General features: G+C 43.3%; 2 protein-coding genes across 30 annotated transcripts in view; both read left to right on the top strand.

Moving 5' to 3' along the window:
- Window positions 1-5,465, top strand: part of LOC125751785 (insulin-like growth factor 1 receptor) — a 57,926-nt gene extending 52,461 nt beyond the window's left edge. Inside the window, exon 21 of the mRNA XM_049031060.1 lies at window positions 222-5,465. Coding sequence (XP_048887017.1) covers window positions 222-672 — 451 coding nt within the window. The 3' untranslated portion in view covers window positions 673-5,465. The remainder of the gene's footprint in view (window positions 1-221) is intronic.
- A 4,262-nt stretch (window positions 5,466-9,727) lies between these two features.
- LOC125751823 (synemin-like) lies at window positions 9,728-19,947 on the top strand. Of its 29 annotated transcripts, none has more exons than XM_049031172.1 (6): window positions 9,729-10,674; window positions 11,601-11,725; window positions 15,416-15,492; window positions 15,592-16,283; window positions 16,521-16,640; window positions 16,761-19,947. In XM_049031172.1, exons 1-6 carry the CDS (start codon window positions 9,877-9,879, stop codon window positions 18,741-18,743), a joined length of 3,795 nt encoding a protein of 1,264 aa, XP_048887129.1. In that variant the 5' UTR covers window positions 9,729-9,876; the 3' UTR covers window positions 18,744-19,947. The 29 variants fall into 29 exon arrangements, with proteins under 29 accessions (XP_048887142.1, XP_048887143.1, XP_048887139.1 ...); XM_049031165.1 differs by having other exon boundaries at window positions 15,592-16,403; XM_049031185.1 differs by lacking the exon at window positions 16,521-16,640 and having other exon boundaries at window positions 9,728-10,674; window positions 17,001-19,947.
- The last annotated feature ends 1,402 nt before the right edge of the window (window positions 19,948-21,349 follow it).

The raw sequence follows: 21,349 nt of genomic DNA, 5'->3' as shown, positions 1-21,349 counted from the left end.
TAAAACGTGGTTGTAAAAGCTTGTTAACATGTTGCACGTTTGGGCATGGTGAAGACTGCCCCCTGTCTGTGTGAAAGTGTAATGACTTGTGGTTTGTGGCCATCTTTGTTTGGTTTCTAAACATATTATCATTGAATTGGCAACGTTATAATCTGTCCAGAACGCACATTTGCACCCCTCCTTTCTAATCGGCACTCTTCCGCCATGTCTGCCGGCTGCAGGTTCGAGTTGATGCGCATGTGCTGGCAGTACCACCCGAAGGCGAGACCTTCCTTCCTGGAGATAATCAACGGCATCCAGGACGAGCTGGAGCCGCCCTTCAAGGAAGTCAGCTTCTACTACAGTGAGGAGAACAAGCCCCCAGACACAGAGGAACTCGACATCGAGGCGGAGAACATGGAGAACGTGCCGCTGGATCCAGCGTCCAGTCGACGGCACGTGGTGGCAGCCGGCCAAGGGCCCCCGGATTCCGGGCCAGGCGCCGCGTCTCGCTCTCCAGGACCTGCCCGCTCAGCCGGCCTGGCTTCGGACTCGCACTCGGGACACGCGGTGGCCAACGGGCCTGTGGTGGTCCTGAGACCCGCTTACGACGAGAAGCAGCCCTACGCGCACATGAACGGGGGGCGCAAGAACGAACGGTCTCTTCCGCTCCCGCAGTCCTCCGCCTGCTGACCCGGGCCCCTAACGCCCCTCCCCGTGCCTGTCCTCTGACCTTGGAAATGCAGAAACCAACCCTGCCCCCCCCCCACACACACACACACACACACACCTATTTCCATAGTCACTTGTCTTCCCTTAACTATGGAGAACTATGGGGAGATGGACCTTCTAATTAAAAATGAGACGAGTCGGTTCAGACAGTCAGTACTCTGCTGTACCTCAGTGGATTGTTTTCATGTTTTATTATACTATTATTATTATTACTGTTATTGTTGATAATGAGAGAATTGATAAAGATAAATCTGCTGTCACTGCAGAAGGGGAGATGGGCATGCTGGGAGCCCCCACCCTCCCCCTCCCCCGTCTGCGGGGCCCTTTTGTACAATGTCTGTCACTTTTTAAAAATTCCACTCAGATTAAAGCAGTCGGACCCAATAGGCTGCCTTTCGGAGGGGTGACGTGGACAGTCTATAAAATGGACTGTTTAGCACAATGTTTCCCAATCCAGTCCTTGGAGACCCACAGACGGTCCGTGATTTTTGCCCCCCGGCAGCCCCAGCCTGTCTGGTAGGGAGTTTGGAAGGAGCAAAAAAAACACGGAATGCCAGGGTGTCCGAGGACTGGATTGGGAAACACTGGTTTAGCATATCTGCCAGGCGATCCGACAGAAAAGCACTTTCTTTGTGGGTTTAGGGAGGTGTGTGTGTGTCTGTGTGTGTCTATGTCTTTTTCCTCCATAGGAGAATCTGTCTGCTGTCTTTCTCCAGACTCGTCTGGAGGGACTTTCATTGTTGAAGATTGTGTGGTTGGAGGGGTAATGCCTCCCCCCCCCCCCCTTGGTTCAGTGGTGTGCACGGGAAGGGAGACCCCCACAATCTGCCAAAATTCTGCCAAAACTCACTCTGTCTACTGTTTTGTGACACTGGTTACTGGTTTTCTGCATTTGTTTTGCCCACCCCTCCTCCATTCTGTGTTTCCAAGTTTGTTTGGGCTCCAAATCACTTTTGTGTACAAATGCGACCGACTTAGGTTTCACCCGGGTGATAATCAGGCGACTGTCTCTTGCAGCCGTGATTTAAACGAAAAAAATTTGCCATGAGTAACAACGGGAGCGACGCGGAGTGCTGTTCGAGGACCAAAAAGGGCTCGGCGTGAGGGGAATGAAGAAGCGAACCAAGACGGACGAGAGTAACTGCAAAACGAAAGCATATGAACAAAAGCCTACAGATGACTGGTCAAAAACAAACGTCTTTTGATAACTGTTTGTTTGGGCTTGTCTGCCTGGCCGGGTCTCTGTACAATCCAGACATGTACGGTCTTAGAATTGTTCGTTAGGTTTGTGCAGTTTGTTTCTCCTTTTCTAACTTTTTATCGGGTTACTCTTTTGTCTGTCTCAAAAAAAAAAAACGCTGCTAGACCTTTTCCCTCATCAGGAGTCTTCACACACTCGTGAGCACGCAGACACGCACACACACGCACACACACACTCATCCACATTTTACAGGTTTAGTCTCTGTTTCCACCAAGTGTGTATCATACTTCAGCAAAAAAATTCAGATTTCCTTCACTAAAAGTGTATTTCCGCAGCGTCCGACGTCCGATTTTTACAGATAACTGCAGTGGATCATAGACGAGTGTTTTCCCGCCCTGTATGCCTTGGCTCCCTGCGTATGTGCATATACCCCTATATGTGACTCCACAGCGCCTCCCGCTGGCCCTTTGGCGGTACTCCAGTCTCAGGTCAGAGTAGGGCTTCGGACCCCCTGCCCCCTTAGTTTCGGCCCTTTGCATCCAACCGTGACCCCCCCCCCCCCCCCCCCCCCCCCAAAACGTCTCAATAAAACCACACACTGTAGCAGTATGTCACAGTGCCTTCTAGCACTGCATTTTGCAATCAGGATTAATTACGGAAATTCATTTTCACTACTGGTAAATCAATCCCTCTTCATTTGTTTTATATTCGGTTTTCGTTCAGGGCTAATTTTGACACACAGATCTGCCTTTTTCAAGCGACTCTTGCATTTTCCTCTTCCAAAGATAGACTCCGATCTGCTTCACCAACACACTTCTGCTTTCTGCAGTTCTTGGAGTGATGGGAAAAGTCACCATACAAAGCAGTTCCAGTTGGGTCGGCAGCCTCTTCGCCCAGTACATTTTATGGCGTTAGCTTCGAACGGTTACCGGCCCACATCAACGCTCAACAGACGCATTGAACAAGAAGATGGGATAAAAGTGAACTGCAGTCATGCAGTTGGACTGTGGGTTTTGGTTAATGCGCTTCCTTCGTTGTACCTTTTTGTCAAATTTGAAGTTGGCCTTTCTTTTGGTTCCCTGAAGTCTTGCCTTGTATAATCGATTATTTTTGGTGGCTTCATCACTTGGTTGGGGGTCGTCTTTTTATTTTTTCTTTCCTTATAACATTAATCTACCTCACTCTTCTATGTATGCATGTATGTATGTTTGTGAAAAAAGATGCATCTCACTTCTGTTATCAGCCTGATGCGAACAATTTATTATCCAAACCTGGGTAAAATTTGTTTCACAAACCACACACTTTACAGACTTGGGAGATGCTCGGCGCTGTCTTCAAGCAACTCTACATGGACAAGTTTGAATGTTGATACGTCGGTGTACCAGTGTGTGTGAAAGGTTAGGAGGACAGTCTGGTCCAGGACGTAAGCGTTTTGCTCACTGGTCGGCCGTTGGGTGTCAAGCATTATTCTCAGAGTTGTGCAATGTCCGCGCAAGACAGCCTCCTCCCTTTGGTGCACATATCAGTCTCCACAACCATAGGTCCTCTGATCTTTGCTGGCTATAACCATTTTGGTATAACTGTACTTTCTCCTGTTGCTGTTTTCAAATGAGTTCAACGGACATCTGACAAAATGGGCTGATAAGTCTGACTGAGTGATCGTGTGTTTCAGTGCTGCTGTGATGTTTGGTGCATAGAAGGCTGAGGGTTTGGTCTTTGTAAGGCATAAGGTTCAGGAAACGAAACCGTGACGGAGATGGATAAATAGCCTTACCTGCTTCAAAATGCAGATTTTATTTTTTTTTTTTAAGGAAGTCATTTGGCAAACAAAGGGTTCCGCCCCAGAGCTGAAGCTGTAATCATCAGGGAGGTGTTTGTGCTGCATGTCCGGGCTGTTGGCCTGTCCTGAAGGCTGGACATTGGGCAGTTTGGAAGACAAAGTTTTAAGGTTTCTGGCACCAGAAAGGTTTGCAGTCCTGTAGGAGTGATGAAGGACAGCGACAGTGTGTCATCTTCAGCCCGCTGCTGGCTTGGGTCAGCGTATCTTCTGTCGCTTTCTGCCATGTCACCAACAGCATGGCATCGGCCTTCTACCGACTCGCTGGCCAGTAAACATGCAAACAGCTGTGCAAAGCATGCGGCTCCACCGCAGCCAATGGGAACTCCTGTCACACCCTGCGCAGGTCCCCTTGATGCTCCGCCACAACCTACGGCCGTCAGCCTTGGTCGCCTTGCTTCCTAGTTCAGGCAGCTGACCTTCCTCCTCTTTCGCTGGAGATGCTGGGATGGCATGTAGTGTTGCTACGTTTCAAACCATTCCAGCTGCTGGTTAACTTTTCCCAGCGGAGTTGTTATGCGTCGGCTCTGGGCTACGGGCCTCAACCATGAGGAAGGCTGGGCTCGGCACAGACGCTGCCCGATAGCGCCACCTTCTGTTCTGCTGCTGATTACGTTGCTGCTTTAATAGGTACTTCGATACAATGGCCGGTGCGTGGCCTCTGTATCATTCAATGCAGGGGTGGTTTTAGTTGCTGTTGATGTGTCGGAATGGCCGAATACCCCAGACTGGAACCTGTAGAACACAGCTGCTTAGGATGAGGTTAAGATGGAGGTGCGTGGCAAAGGGATGCTGGAGCAGTGTGTAAGCGCTAAAGGTTCAAAATGTGGGCTTGCAAAGGTTTGTTAGACAGGCGAATAGATGATGTGGTCCAAGGCGGACAAATACCTGTTCGCTCACACTAATTGTTCTTCACAAACGAGCTCCAGCGATTGTCTGAGGGCAGCATTGGAAAGAGGGCTAATGCTGGAGAGGTGTGTGTGTGCGTGTGTGTTCCACCTTCCTCCCAAGGCTTTGTGCTTGTGTTGTGTGTACGTATGGGTGTGTCACGTTGGCTGTTATTGTCGAATATGTCTTTAATTAAAAAAAGAAGATATCAGTGCTATTTATTTTTATTTCTTTTGTTTGGTTCATTTACAATGACACAAAGGACATAAGGGTAGGTCTGTTGTGAAGTGAATGTCAGTTTACATTGAACGCTGCCAGAGATCATTCGTTTGACAAATTTAGTAAATATAAAATCAAAAGCTTAAAAAAAAAAATGGTAAAACTCATGCATACACACCAACACAAAGGACAGCAATGTCTAGTAGATTACGGGTAGTCACATGACAGAAGAAAATGGTCATGAAATTTAAAAAGTTTACAAAGCATTTTTGGAATTTTTTAGGTTTAACGTAGTAGTAGTGCCAGTACTTTGTAATATTCAAAGTGGATTGAATCAGTTTATCATTGTTCCCATCTAGTCTGATTTTCTTTATAACATGGTATATGCAAACCTCAGGTTTAGGGAAGTATAATGCATAAAATTGCAATAATGACCTTGAGGTTGATAGATTTATTTTCCAGGCAATGTTTTCTCTCCTGCTTGGCATTCCTCTATGCTTTAAAAAGGGGCTTTGACCTACTGAGACCTTTTTCTTTCATTTCAATGTTTCCCTTCTCCTGTACAAATACTTTGGCTTTGTTACCATTAAATTCAAATTATTGTTTTCATTTTGGCAAGTACTGTGTATTCTGGAAAGGTGTGTTCCTGATTTTTCTCCTAGCTCAAATGGGATCAACTTAATAATATATATATACACACACACACACACATACAAACACATTTATATCATCTGAGTCAGTGGGTAGTATGAGACTTTGTTGGATTTGCTCTTCTTACATTTTAATTATCTTTAATTAATCTGGGAGTCCGTGAATTTGGACATTTTGTGGACGCCTGTCTATAGTTGAGGTTCACCGATAATTTAAGCAAGTAACAATGAACTTCTCCCAAAAAGAAGTAAACTGATTATCTACAATATGTCTGGTTTTTCTTTGAGGTCCATTGGAGTTTTACAGTAATATCTGCTGATCACTAATTTACGTGGATAACTAAAACGACAAGGTGTCTGTAAAAAAGCGCGTTATTGTATATACTGTTTTGTTGAAATTGCGTTCGCTCATTGAGCGTCGAACTGGGCTGGGAAAATCGTGGCCCCCAGTGGTGAAATTGAGGAAGTGCAGTGACCTGGCGTTTAATTGCAATCGATTAATCGAGATGCACTGACATTTTAATATTTATGGGTGAATAGGTTTTTGAGCGGTTACATGAGAATGCTTACCCTGTTTTGTCAACTCTAAGCAAATCACAATTAAGCAAATCTTCTGAAGAAGACGAAGTATCTACTGTACACAGCATTTGCCCCATCCACATCCATTTCCCACAGACTCGGGCCGGTCAAAATGAAACGCAACACAGACCGTCGATATGGTTTCGCTTCATAACATTTTCCTCAGGAGGAGTAATTTCCAGTCCTGTAGGTGACTTGTGTTTACTGTAGCTCAGATTGACTGATGCGGGGGATTTTTAATGTATCGCGTTCATTGGATTGTGGGATAAAAAAAACTGCAGTTAGCTTGACCGTTAAATGAAGAGTTTATTTTTTAGACAGTAGTACTATTAAAACATGCAAGATGTATCGATGGGTTTTACCTATTTGATTACATTTCATGATTATTTTGTGACGAAGATTCAAACATTTTTCATGGCTACTTGCCTCAATTTACCACTGGAAAGGATTATTGAACTGATATGAAAATCATACTTTGTTTTTCTTTAGCCTACCTTGTTCAAAACAATGGCCAAGAATTTTGCTGTGTGAGTTATTCATACATTTCCTGTGTTTATATTAAAATGATTCAATAGATTGAAAAGATTTCACAATTGTACATTCTGTTGTAAGAATTTATTCCTGTTATCTATATATTCTGAATTCTTAACAATACGGGGAAATAAACTGTATATTTTGAATGTTTCAAGCGGGGGAGAATTTTAGTTACCCTTGTTCTTACTTTTTCTATTAATATGCCCAATTTTGTAATAGTTCTACGTGACATGCGATTCTGTAATTTGTTGGATTGGTTTAGTTAAAGAGTATGAACCACTTACACGTGAAGTAATATATCGTTTTCAACATGAAAAATATGGTAAGCAGCTTAAAACGCAAATTACAATTTATGTCGAGTAAGAGCCATAAGACGCATCTATACTAAATAAAGTTAGTGAAAGGGGCCGGACATAATTCGATCAGTAAGCATTTTAAATTATGGAGGAATCGGCTATTTTGAAAAGGAAATGGCAAGGCCAGGCAATCCTATCGCGCCCCCTGATTTCACTTTTTCTCGGTCAAGGAGCGCCCCCTGTCACCACCAGCGCTGATGGGCTTGGCCCTAACACGTTTCAGTATATTATGACCAGTCATTATGACCATCTAATTCTGTGACACTAGAGGCGCTGTCGCACATGTTCGCGAAGTTCCCGTCCACGTGCACGAGCACTCTACGCATTTTACGCAAAGCAATTTAACTGCGTGTTCTCGCAAAATATGTAGGAGGGTGTGTGAGTGGGTATTTCTGAGCTCCGAAACACGTCGGCAGTGGTGTGTCTAATTTCCCCGTTTATTCGGGGGAAAGTAAAATAAAGTATTTTATTTTGTTTTTATTTTTAAGTTATCTCCACTTTACAGTGCCTGTAAGGAAAATTTCAAAGACATAACTGTGAAAATCGACACTATAGTTCTGCTTCTCAGTTTCATCATCTTACTTCAGGCTACTTAACTGCTGTCTCACATTCTCATACACAAATCTTACCAAATCGGCTGATGCAACCAATTTTGTAATGCACCAAATTCTGTATTGTATACCTCATATTGTATACCTCTGTATTATACTGTCTCGTATAATGCGGGATCGTCTCGTACTGGAACTGGAATAAATACCATTAGTCACCATAAATAGAAATTGTAATCCTGGAAAGATTTCATATCTTGGGTGTTCAGGTTACCTCTGACAAAGGGGTGACTAATTAACACCGCTCTCATCAGATTTTGTGACCCAAGTGTGGATACTGAACAAGCAACAATGTGCTGAGTGGGTCTTTAAAAAGACATGTTCGTCGTGTTTACACAATTCAGACAGCTGTCGACTTATTATATGCAGAATTCTTACATTTACTGACACTTGAAAATAGGCTTGCCACTCGTCCGTTTTAATACGGGATGGTTCAGTATAATACGGTACGGAGCATTTTATTCCAGTTCCAGTACGAGACGATCCCGCATTACACGAGACGAGTGGCGACGCTATTTTTAGTTGTGACAGTAAATGTAGGGCACTACAATACAGAATATAGTACATTACAATATTGGCTGCATAGAGAAACCGCGACGATGATACAGCGAAAATCGTGCAAATTTTACACAAGGAAATATAAACTCTATTCTACAGAAGTGTGAGGCGAACTACGGCACCACTACCGCTGGAACATCCAGTCAAAGTTTTGGATTATTGTATTTTAAAAGTTCGTTTCACTCATATTGTGATAACTTAGCTACTTGCAAATTAATCCTTAAAATATGAGCTAAAAATCACACGGATTGGATTACTGGAAAACAGTTACTGTAAATAGCTAATTCTATCATAAAAACATGTTTTGCACTCGTGCCAACCAGCCCCGACACGGGATTGGTTGGAGCAATATTATTATTCTATGAATTTTGTAAGAATAGCATCACAGAAAAACACCCAGAACTTTTGCTTTAATGCAAAGTAAAACCAAATGTGCAATATCAGTGAAGTCTTCTGTAGAACACTCCAATCATTGTAAACATTATTTAATAAACTCATATGAACACTAATGAAACATCTTGGCCACTCACTACACATTTTAAATGCGTCATCTTTGTACATTCTCCAAGTGATTTTTTCAAATAACTTGTTTTTAATTATTAAATAAAAAACTATTAAATACTGTGTCTTATGTGCCAGCCAATCCCAACTACACTTAATACGCACCGATACCAATCTGGCTTGACTTACCTCATCTCTATTTGGTACAATACAAATAATTCAAGCGATTTCAAACAATTTACTTTTCAATATTTCTGTCAAATACATATAAAATTAGACATTTTTCCATGAGTTATTTTTTTTTTGTTTTAATAACAAAAACACAGCAAAACACTTTAGCAGTCTTGACAAGACGTATGAATGTAATCGATGCACATCTTGCTGCCTAATGTTGGATTTTTGGAAATTATTACTGTACCAACCAACACCGCTCTCCCTAACCCTAAATATGAGGCACGATTATCCAGGATTTAAGAGCAGGTCTATCTAATGCAACAGAATGTATAGCTATAGCCGTGATGTTTTCTAGAATGGAAATCTTTAACAAGCCTATTAAAATCTAAACGTAAAGAAATTGTGCCCTTGAGAGGTAAAGTGGGCTATCCCACAAAAACAAGTTTTGAGATAATGAGCTCCAAAGTTGATTTTTTTTTTCAAAAAATCTGTGTGCCTATACCCTACAATTGATATATACTGTATATCATAGGTAGCACAGAGGTATGACTTAGATAATAACAACTTATCCAATTGAAAATATTCAATAAAAAGGGGGTAGAGGTCAAAAATGTGGGATAGCCCACTTTACCTCTCAAGCGCACAATTCGAACCTTTCAAGGCAGTAGCTATTAGAAGTAACATAGCTTTGCTTGAATTTTCTTCTTTTGGATTTTTGAACTTTATGCATGATATAATTATCTTGTTTTCTTCTATCACTGCTCCAAATGGAATCTGTCATAGAAGAATATAGATAGCATTTCAATCAGCGAACAAATTGAGTAGCCATTCGTTCCTGTTTCGGTCGTTGTCCACCAGGGGACGCTATTCCATTGGGAAAAACTGGTACATAAAAACGATGCTGGACTTATTAGCCGCCTACTCTTCTCCGTGTGCCGCACTTGTCTATGTTGCCGCACTTCAGACGAAACGCCAAGCGACGCGTAACGACTCGGGATTGCATCTCCAAGAGGAACACACAGCATCCAAAAGTTACGCGGCAGATAACGCAGAACTAACAATGTTACAGTTCAGGAGAACGTTTGAGAATGAAAAAGTCCAGCTGCAGGAATTAAACCGCAGACTAAGTCACTACCTGTCCAGAGTGAAACATCTGGAGCAAGAAAACGCCTGCCTGGTAAAAGAAATAAGCGCAGTTAGAAATGAGAGAACTTTCGAGTGGGAAGACCAGTACCTGGCCGAACTGCGAGAACTTAGGAGAACGGTGGACCTGCTAGCTTTTGAGAAGTCTAAAGCTGAGGTGGAACGTGAGAGGCTGCGACGGGAGTTTCAGACGGTTCAGTCGCTGCTCTTCGAAGAGTCGGGAATGTGCCGTGACATCGATGGGGAGCTAAAAGCCTGCAAGGTGCAACTTCAGCAAGCGCAGGCGAAGAACGCCGACCTGGAGGACTTTATGATCCAGCTGGAAAACGAAAGCAGGCTTCTAGAAGAAGAGCACAGACGAGAAATTTCCCATGTCCAGAACAACATATACTCCAGAGCACTGTCCAATGTCACCCAGACGTACCGAGCTGTTCCGCCGATTACTGTGGAAGAGGTGGAGCAGTACGCGCTCAGCATGTCGGATAACTGCATGGAGATGTTCGAGGTGTACCGAAAAAGGGTGGAAGACCTGGAGGAGTCCGTCAGGGCGGACGAGGCTAAAGTGGAGGATTTGCGCAGAGAGAAGAACCAGTATGCCGCCGACTTTGAGAAGCTGCGGTCTGAGCTTGAAGAGCAAAAGAGGCTGCAGGTTCACCTTGAGGGGCAGCTGAGGAACACGCAGGACAAGTGCAAAGGGGAGCTCGAGCATTATCAGGTGGGCGCATGTAACTCGGCATCAATACCTGTGGGTCAGTTCAGGGTCTGGTGAGATTTTCTTATTTTAATAATGGGTAGTAATAATAATAATAACAATAACAACAATAATAATTAATAATAAAACTTTTAATAATAATAACATTATTATTATTAGTAGTAGTAGTAGTAGTAGTATTATAATCATCATCATCATCGTCAAGGGAGAATAGAATAGAATAGTCCTGTTCGTTGAGGATGGATCTTTCTGTTCCCAAGTACCAGGTTTATCTATCTATCTATCTATCTATCTATCTATCTATCTATCTATCTATCTATCTATCTATCTATCGGTCTGTCTGTCTGTCTGTCTGTCTGTCTGTCTGTCTGTCTGTCTGTCCGTCCGTCCGTCCGTCCGTCCGTCCGTCCAATTTTTTGAAGAAAGAAATCGGGAGAAATAACAGTCTCGTCTATCTTGTCACTATGGTGTGATATTTTGTGAATTCAGTATGTTACTGTATCATTTCATTCCTGTTTTCCAAAACTGCTTCCAGGCCACCAACAGCATCCGCCATGCATTTCAGATCAATTTGGTTTCTGCAGTATTTTCCTCAGTATGCCATTCATTTCCCAATAGTCACTCAGTCTCATGTTTAAACACCCGGTTGGATGGGGGGGTTGTATGACACAGTGCAGATAAACTTGCTGGAAAAAGCAGTGCGACACTGCATTCTGAGCTCATAAGCTTATTAAGAAATATCGCAGATGAGCATAAGGGAAATGGCTTCTTGTAGTGGGGGTGACTTCATGGATTCTGGCTGTGTGGTGCATTAAGTCCATTCCAAAGCACTAAACATATGCGGTGTGTTAAGCCACTGTGCCACTGTCTACGTCCATAAACCCACGTTTATGGTCGGAACTCACCTGGTGCTTCATGTTGTTCCCCAGATGGCTGTAGAGGATCTGGAGCAGGAACGGATGATTCTGACCAGCGCCATCACAGACAAGCTGAAGGAACATCAGGATCTCATGCAAGTCAAGATGGGCCTCAGCCTGGAGTTGGCAGCTTACAGGTATGGCATCCCACGTGTCCCGCATAGAGCCCCCCCTACCTACCAGCTGAGATGCACTGTCAGAAAAAAAGGACGTCAGTTTGTACCTTTGCTTGTCACTGGGGCTGTACCCATTGCCTGTTGTACTCTAGCTGTAGGCAAATGTACCTTTTAGTCTAATTTAAGGTACAGAATTGGGCTTTGAACATCCTCAAGGTATTAATCAGTATTAATGTACATCAACAGTATTAATGTACCCCAATGGTTAAAAAATGTTCCTCATAGTCCATTTCTGTACCTTAAAAGGTACAATTACCTACAGCTATATGGTACAATGGACAGTCCATCCATCCATCCATTTATTCATACAATACAGGTTTATAGTTAATTTGCAGCCTTTACAAGGAAGCACAGGGTTCAAGGCTGGGGATACCCTGGGATGGGAATCGACCTCATAACCCCCTGAGAGGCCACAGTGCAGCCCACTGAGCCACTTTAAATCTTGTTTCTATTACAGTAGCCTGAACTACAATTGTAAAGGTCTTGCGTAGAATTTTTATGGTGAAGGGTGGAATCAGGGGACCTGGCATGAATGTCTGTGGCTATAATAGTGCTTTTCAAATTGTGGGTTGTGAACCCGTTGGGGGGGGGGTCACCAAGTAATTTGGAGGGCTTGTGAGGTGATTTTCTGGACATGCCAAAAAAAAATCTTTAATATTGTTTTTAGTCCTCCCCTCCCCCAGCTTGGCAAATTTAATCATCAGGACCCCTCCCCCCGACAGTGAATATTATTGTGGGGGACCTACCGGACCTTGGCTTCCTGTCACTGATGGAATTTGGACCTTGGGGAAAAATAGTGGAGCATCCCCGAAATGGAGTGTCTGCTGTTAAATTGGTGGCTTGTGACAGAAAGGGCTCAGCAGCCTTGGCCAGTGTTTCTTGGAGAGTCTCCAGATGGAAGGTCTCAGATCCACTGGCCTACAACGTGCATCAGGGGCCTCTGTGTAAATTTCGGCTTCATCAGGTCTCCTTGTACTTTGTGAAATATGCGAATATCTGGTGAACCTACAAATAGCAGAGTATGCTACTGCCCATTAATAGAAGGGACTTGTAAATGAACAACATTTTAAAATTAAATGTGCTGCGTCTACAAACCAGGTGCTGCATGTCTGTTACAGACTAATGGGCGACGCTCCTGGAACGTGGGCCCACAACAGCAGGCCTAAACTGACAGTGATGTAATGTACAAATGTAATCTCCACGGTAACACTAAACGGGGGCCCCTGCAGCGCCGCCATTGGCTGGCTCCGCCCAGCTATGACCAAGGCGGAAAATCGCGCTGAATGAGCTGGGGATTTTCAGAAGCGATTCCGCTGGGTGAATCCCATAGCTTGGCACTGTAGGAAATTAAAAAATAAATAAATAAATAATTGAGGGGCAACTTTTGCCCCCCACTGTTTAAAGAATGGGGGCATTTGCAATATTTTGGGGGCTCTTTTTAAAAATAGTAATTACTGCATAAGGTTTCTGATTTAATGTGACATGAGCCCAGATTAAAATGCCGAAATGACCACCGGTGCCAACATGAGTAAATATAAAGCACACTTTTGCTGTTCCAAAGAGAAGTCCGCAATCTTCGGTATTTGTCTTGAATACCGTCTGTATGTGTGAGAATGTAGGAGACGGTTCTAACAATTTAGTCTTTTATTTAGTTCTTAATAATTAATTATAAATACTAATTATGATGGCTATATATGTATTGCATTAGTTTGTAGGTAAAGTGAAAACTTCAACTTCAAATGAATTAGTTTACATTATTTTTTAAAACGTCCTCTTTAGAAACTGCTGAAGGCTTATTGAAAATATTTACGAAATGAAAAGCAGTGTTTTCAGCTGTACACTGAAGCTGGTCTCTTCGACAAAATGAAACAAATACTGAGAATCATGATGTGTTTAACCTGTGAGCCGTTCAGCAATGATTTAAAATGAAATGAAACAAATGCCAATTATTCTTTGCCTCCATCGACTACCCTGTGAGACGATAACTGAACCGTTTGATTTTAGCTGTGAATGTCTAATGTCACAACCAAAGCTCTCCCGTTGTTTACAACCAGTAGGGAATACTCTTGGTTTTAACACACAATAAAATGTATATTTGTGTAAATGGTATCGTGTTATCCTGCATCCTGTTTTGAAAATATATCGAAACATATCGATATGCCGCCCAGCCCTAGGCAACTGTAAAAGTTCCCAGCGGGTATGTAAACCAGCCGTAGCCACGTCCCTAGCAGAGATCAGTTTGTTTGTCTTTGGATGAATAACGTTCATTAAAAACTCAAATTGGCCTCTGTCTGCTATTGTAACTGTGTTGTTGCAAGTAGTACACATGTTAAATGAAGTTATGTACATACATAGTGTGAACAACAGTGCTGTTTGAATATGTGTGTGTGTGGGGGGCGGGGGGGTCCTCACAACGATCTGTGAATGTAATCAAACAACTAAAGATGCCAAAAGATTCGTATTAGTTTGGTTACTGATGACTAAAGTTAGGGCTGGGTAGGGAAATGAATGGAGAATCCCCAAAAAGATATAATTACAAACCTGTTTGTGTGTGTGTGTATATGTGTGTGTGTGTGTGTGTGTGTTTTATTTCAAAGTCTTGGAGTCAATTTCTGCCCGTCAGTCACGGTTTTTAGGGTCATTTCTTGGGGCATTTTTGCCTTTTGCCCCCATTACTTTCTGACGCTGGCTGTGCCTGTAGCTCAGTTCATGAAATTCACACTCTCTGTTCCTGTTCTGGTAGTTGTAATATTAAACACACTACTCCATTTTCTTCTCCTGCGAGGAACTCAATTGCTATTCTTTTACCTTCGTGGCTCTGCTTTTCTAATTAAAACTAAGAAATATTTATGTATTTATGTGTTGTGTGGTTTTTGCAGTATTACGCAATATAGAAATGCAAGAACTGCCCGCATGCGTGGTGTAGTTCCTGCCCTAACACTTGGAGAGAGACTGAAATGCTCGTTTTGCTTGGACACTGTGGAGTACATGAATATAGCCGACAGTGATCAGTGATAATGGCAGATGTATGTCTTGGCAGAGCTGGTGGGGCCCTAATGGGTATGCTGGCCAGTTTGGTGCAGAACGAGGGGCTTGGAAATTTGAAATCCAGTAAATGCTGTTACACAATCGATCTGGCTGGCTTGATAGGCATTACATCATTGATTCTTTCCCTGTAGTTAAGTAAATAATTTATACAGATACATGGGTTGGACAAAATAATGGAGACACTTAATATAATAACATCAAGGAGCAGGCCATGCTTTGCCTTCTGGGCCGTGTGTAGGGGGATATTGGCTCATTCTTAAACAAGAGAAGCTTCCAGTCTTTGAAGGATGAAGGGCATGGAGATCTACTTCATTCTCTGAGCTTCAGAACATCCCATAGAGAGTCAATAATGTTTAAGTCTGGTGGTTGGGGAGGTCAGGGAAGACATCTAACGTGATCCTGTTGTTCTTGAAACCATGAATCTCTTTAACTGAGCATAGTTGATGCCGTCTGTCCATATTTGCTGTAGCTGGCCTTCCTTATCAAGCTCTTTTGCAAGCACCTCTATACTCTCCACATATGTTCTAGTTCTGCCCCTCTGGTGTAATTACATAGCAGCACTATTTCTTGACCATTAGCATTAATGTCTTCTACTCATTACAGGGCACTACTGGAAGGAGAGCAACGAGATGCATATCTCTCGGCAGGCCAGTATTCAAGAGAAGCACCAAGACGAATAGGTATTGTGTGTTCACAAAATCGAGTGACACTGACAATTGTGTTTTTCCGGCCCTTGTTCTTCTGACACTGATGTGCATTATGTTCTGACATTCTCCAAGGCTCTTCCATAGTCAGACAAGACAGAAGACCACCTGTGAACATAGGTTTTGAAACCAGATGCATGGAACAAGGGAGATCTTCAAGAACTTCCCCCGGCGTCAGTCGTTTCAGATCCTATGAAGGCCCTGTTGCAACCCTGGGGAGAGCTTCAAGCAGAAGAGATGTCATGTCATGCAGTAAAACACCACAAGTATCCACAATCGCTGTAAGGCCAGTGTTACAGAAATATGATCTGAAAACTGAAATAGCGGAAGAAGTGATGGTGCAAAAGAAAGATGTCTCCCAGCACTCCGCGAATCATCAGAAGTTCATAAAGGATTTCAGTCCCCTTCCCTCACCAACATCAGATAAGAGGGAAATAGACCTGAAAGAGGCACATAAGACGTGTGTGAGAGTTGTGTCCCCTCCAATGATGAGTTTAATGACAATGTCAGAAAAAGAAGGTGAGGAGGATGCCGGAGACATTAAGGCTGATAAGAGTGAGGACAGAAAGGAAGCTGATTACAGTGTCACTCTGGAGCAAGGAAAGATTGACGAGGAGGAGGAAGTGGATGCTCCGACAATAGAGGAGGTCATGATAACGACCCAGGGTGAATTTTCAGATGACTCACAAATTAAAGAGGAGAAGGAGAGTAAGAGGGTTGATTCAGCTGAGGAGAAGGAGGAAGGGGGAGGTTCTCAGAAGGAGGAGGTCACAGCAATAACCCAGGATGATTTTTCAGATGATTCACAAATTAATGAGGAGAAGGAGAGTAAAAGGATTGATCCAGCTGAGGAGAAGGAGGAAGAGGGAGGTTCTCAGAAGGAGGAGGTCACAGAAATAACCCAGGATGATTTTTCAGATGATTCACAAATTAATGAGGAGCAGGAAAGTAAAAGGATTGATCCAGCTGAGAAGGAGGAAGAGGGAGGTTCTCAGAAGAAGGAGGTCACAGCAATAACCCAGGATGATTTTTCAGATGACTCACAAATTAATGAGGAGAAGGAGAGTAAGGGGATTGATCCAGCTGAGGAGAAGGAGGAAGAGGGAGGTTCTCAGAAGGAGGAGGTCACAGAAATAACCCAGAATGATTTTTCAGATGATTCACAAATTAATGAGGAGAAGGAGAGTAAAAGGATTGATCCAGCTGAGGAGAAGGAGGAAGAGGGAGGTTCTCAGAAGGAGGAGGTCACAGCAATAACCCAGGATGATTTTTCAAATGACTCAGAAATTAAAGAGGAGAAGGAGAGTAAGAGGATTGATCCAGCTAAGGAGAAGGAGGAAGAGGGAGGTTCTCAGAAGGAGGAGGTCACAGAAATAACCCAGGATGATTTTTCAGATGATTCACAAATTAATGAGGAGAAGGAGAGTAAGAGGATTGATCCAGCTGAGGAGAAGGAGGAAGAGGGAGGTTCTCAGAAGGAGGAGGTCACAGAAATAACCCAGGATGATTTTTCAAATGATTCACAAATTAATGAGGAGAAGGAGAGTAAGAGGATTGATCCAGCTGAGGAGAAGGAGGAAGAGGGAGGTTCTCAGAAGGAGGAGGTCACAGAAATAACCCAGGATGATTTTTCAAATGACTCAGAAATTAATGAGGAGAAGGAGAGTAAGGGGATTGATCCAGCTGAGGAGAAGGAGGAAGAGGGAGGTTCTCAGAAGGAGGAGGTCACAGCAATAATCCAGGATGATTTTTCAGATGACTCAGAAATTAAAGAGGAGAAGGAGAGTAAGAGGATTGATCCAGCTGAGGGGAAGACCATGGCAACAGTAAGCTTGGAGGAAATTATTGAAAAAGTTATAAAGCCTGCTGGTCTGGATGCACATCTTAGTTCATCACCAGACTCAAAGATCACCTATCATGTTGAGAAAACAGAAGCAGAGAATGGCACAACCCAAATAATACTAGAGTCAAAGATAGAGGAGGATCTGGATGTGTCTGATGAGGCTTTGGAAGAGCTCCTCAACAAAGAAGTTAAGAAAGTCACTCTAGAGGATGTCAAAGGAACTGCTGCTGGAAGTATGATTGAAAACTTGCTTTCTTTTGGGCTAGCAAAAGGCGAAGACTTGGAAAAGCTGTCAGTAAATGTTGAAATAATCGAGGAGCCACTGGAAGCACACAGCAAGGAGGACAGCAAGGTCACTCCAACGACAGTGTTCTTTCAGTCTTCTTCAAAATTTATCCAAATTGAAGAGTTAGAGAATGACCCTCCACCGCCTGAACATTATGACAGTGGTGTTGAAGAATTAAAGACTTCAGTGATAGCTGAAGAATACGGACGAGTGGAAGTGCAAGAGGGTTTGAAAGATACAGACGTCACATATTACAGTCAAGAAACTGAATATTACGTGTCCACACCGGATGATGATCCTGAGGAAGGCCCTTTATCGTCTTCTGAACACTGTGAAGCAGTTCATGGCTTGTCAGATGAAACATGCCATCAAAAAGGACCTGTAATCAGCCAAGAGGATTCTGATAGTCAAGAATCAGAATCCAAAGTAACATATATGATCAGTGAACTTGCCAGCAGTGAGGACAGAGATTCACTGTGTGTTGTAGAAAGAGAAGTTCAAGTCTCTCCCCAAATGCAAGAGGCTATGCTAGATGTTCTGCAAGAAGACTCAGAGGACCCAAAGCAACAGCTGAGGGAACTTTTGGAAGAGCTCCAAGGAGAAGTGAGTGGGGAATTAAAGGAAAATGTATCTCTTATCCCAAGAAATGATGAAGAAGGTGATGGCGGTCTGTCTGTAGACATCAGAAAAGTACAGAAGGATTCGGATGAGAATTCAATGACCGTTGTAGCAGAGATCAATGTTTCACAGACTCTAGAAGGTTCTGAACTGTTGCAGGAGCAGGACAAAGATACGTTTGAAGAGAGAGAACGGTCAGTGAATGTAGACGGCAGTCCAGAGGAACATGACAGGGTTAGTCGTTCTGAGGAATGCAGTACTCCTCAGATTGATGTCAACAATGTTAAGATTGGGGCTCCTCGTCCACAAGCTGATAGAAGTGAGGAGATCAGTCAGGAGGGGGACATGAAGACATGGCAGGAGTACACCGCAGAGTGTGCCGAAATCATCCAGGTGCTACAAAGCAAAGAAGCTCCACCCCAGTTAAAAGTGAATCAAGAGGAAACAATCGTCTACCTGGAAAGCCGTGAAGAAGCATAATCACTCTAGTTCTAATACAATACTGCTTGGCTGAGTGACCATGGCCACCTGCCACCTACAGCATGACACGTTTTCTGTTCGAGCCTCATTAAGGGTGATATCATTTTAACTGTAGCTCTGCCGCATTTAATGAAATATCCTTGGTGTTCCCCGCCTGAAATATTTTAGTACATATTTAGAATAGCATGAAAATACGTAATCAAAAGACCGCAACAGGAGCTTAAATCTAATCTAAATAATTTCATTACAGGTCTGATGTAACAGTTTGGCTGTATACATGTTGCTGTTCATTCATGTAACGCGTTTGTAAAGCTGCCGTTTACAGTTGGTAACAACTTTATAGCTGCTTTCCTGCACAGTGTCATTTAAGACATTTAGTTAGGTGTGAGATGCGCTGGACAAAAAGACCTTTTATCTTGTTTGGTTTTTGGGTGCAACAATATTTTTCTGCGTATACTTTAATTACCAGGAGAACAATCTTATCTGAACTCATGTTATTTTTTTAATGTGACACATGTTCTCGCACACCTTTGCTACTCCTTTCAGTTAGTTAGGAATGGGAAGCTGAGTGTAAAAATAAACACACTCATGTTTGTTCGATCGCCTTGGGATGGACTGGCGTGTTGTCCAGGGAGTTTCCCCGCCCTATGCAGCCTGGCCAGACTCCTAGTCTCCCATGACCCTCACCAGGGTATGCAGTGGGAAGGCGGATGCATGTTTCTTCAAGCTGATTAGTCAGAATAAAATCAAGTTGCTCAGGCAGGATTACTAAGCTGGCTTTTCTAGGCACTGAGGGTCACCTGATGTTTTGTTTCACTGGGTTCATCTTGCTTATGGGATGAGTTACCGGGTCACCCATCAATTATTATTGAACCGAGAGGAAGCACCTTTCAGAGGAGAGATCGGCTTAATGGTCAAGCAGCCCTTGCAGTTTAAGTTTCACTGAACAGATCTCTGTAAGACCTTTGTTTGTAAATGATGGACAGTGTCGTCCTGTAAACCACAAACAGCAGAACATCATCTGGTACAAATATCATGCAAATTATCAGCTGCTCTTAAATGGATCTGTTATTTTACCCTTTGGAAGCTTCTAAGGATGTGTTGTTCAGTAGAAGTTTTCAATGTGACCCTGTGCTGTAAGATGGATGGAGTGATGATTTTATTAATTTTTTTTACATGCTGACAATAAAATCCATGGAGTGTGTCTGTGATTGTCATTTTGTTAACACTGATTATCTTTCGGCGAATTCATTATCATTACTACAACAACACTGAGGTGATCATCGTTCAGTCGAACCTGAACGAATCCGCACCGGCTAGCTTCATTCAGCCTTAGAGATGCCGTTCCACCACACCTGCCGCATTAATCCAGGCCAAAGCTTTCACGTGTAACGTTCCCCACGGACTCTGTAACGGCTGACATCTTACGAACACCTGCGTTTGTGTGGGTGTCACTCCACAGAAAGCCTTAAAGGTAGACTTTAGCCCGCGCCTTAGACCCCGAGCCGGGCAGACATCCACATGGTCACAGTGAAATGCAACTGTGAATAGTGGCATAAGCTCCTGAAGTGAATCTGCCTTGCGATGCCAGTTTGAGATCTCCTTTTGACTATTCTCCTGGAGCAAGTAAGCATCTAGTTTCTCTGGTGAGGAAACGTCACACAGCCTTTGGTGTGTGAGATACCGGAAGGCAGGACACAAGGAGAGGGCGTCATTGGTATTGGCGAAGAAAAAAACTACGACCATAGAAATAACCAGGAGGCTGGGACTCTTTTGGCTGTGTGAGGCTTCTTCATGGCCTGCAAATAACTGTCCCTTCCTCTGTAGCCCTGACAGCTGTCCAACCTGACAGCGGAGTCCCCAGACAGTTAAAGGGGTGCAACTTGAAACCGAGCACGCTGAAATGCGGGCGCGTGGAGACGAGAACGCCCCCCACGCCCTTTGGCTTTTTCACCCGTGCCTTTCCTGCCGGATGTGTCGGGGCATTGGGGTTTTCCAAACTGACAACTTCCCCTCCTCACCTTTGACCTCCCCGCTTGTTTCAGTCCAGCCGCAGAATGTTCCGAAAGCAGAACGCTCCGAAATTATTCACGTTCACTGTTCAGAAACAAAGCCAATTTTAACAGCACCCGCAGTATCTTTTACGTAATACGTCACATAATTAATGTTAACACACATAGGAACATAATTCTTCAAATGAGAGGCGGCCGTTCGGCCCGTCAAGCTCGCTTGGGTGAGAATTCAACTAATAGATCAGAATTGTTAAAATCATATCTAGCTCTTATTTAGAGGAATCAAAGGTATTAGCTTGGATTACACTAGCAGGAAGACTATTCCATACTCTAACTGCACGCTTTCTGAAATCCAATTTAAAATGTTTTCCCACTAAATTCCACCTATGGCCACGAGTCCTTGTATTTGAACTAATATTGAAGTAAGAAGTTTGTTGAACAGCTTCCAGACCTGTTAGAATCTTAAAATACTCTCTTCTGAGACTCATTAGAATCTGAAAAGACTTTCAAAAAGATATTATTTTCCTCTCACTGGGACGTAGCATAGCTTTTCAGTTAAAGTCTAAATGGTGAGGTAAGAAAAAAAGGCACACA

The sequence above is a fragment of the Brienomyrus brachyistius genome, chromosome 11 (genome assembly GCF_023856365.1).
Source record: "Brienomyrus brachyistius isolate T26 chromosome 11, BBRACH_0.4, whole genome shotgun sequence".
NCBI classification, from domain to species: domain Eukaryota; kingdom Metazoa; phylum Chordata; class Actinopteri; order Osteoglossiformes; family Mormyridae; genus Brienomyrus; species Brienomyrus brachyistius.
This window is presented reverse-complemented; position numbering and strand designations above follow the sequence as displayed.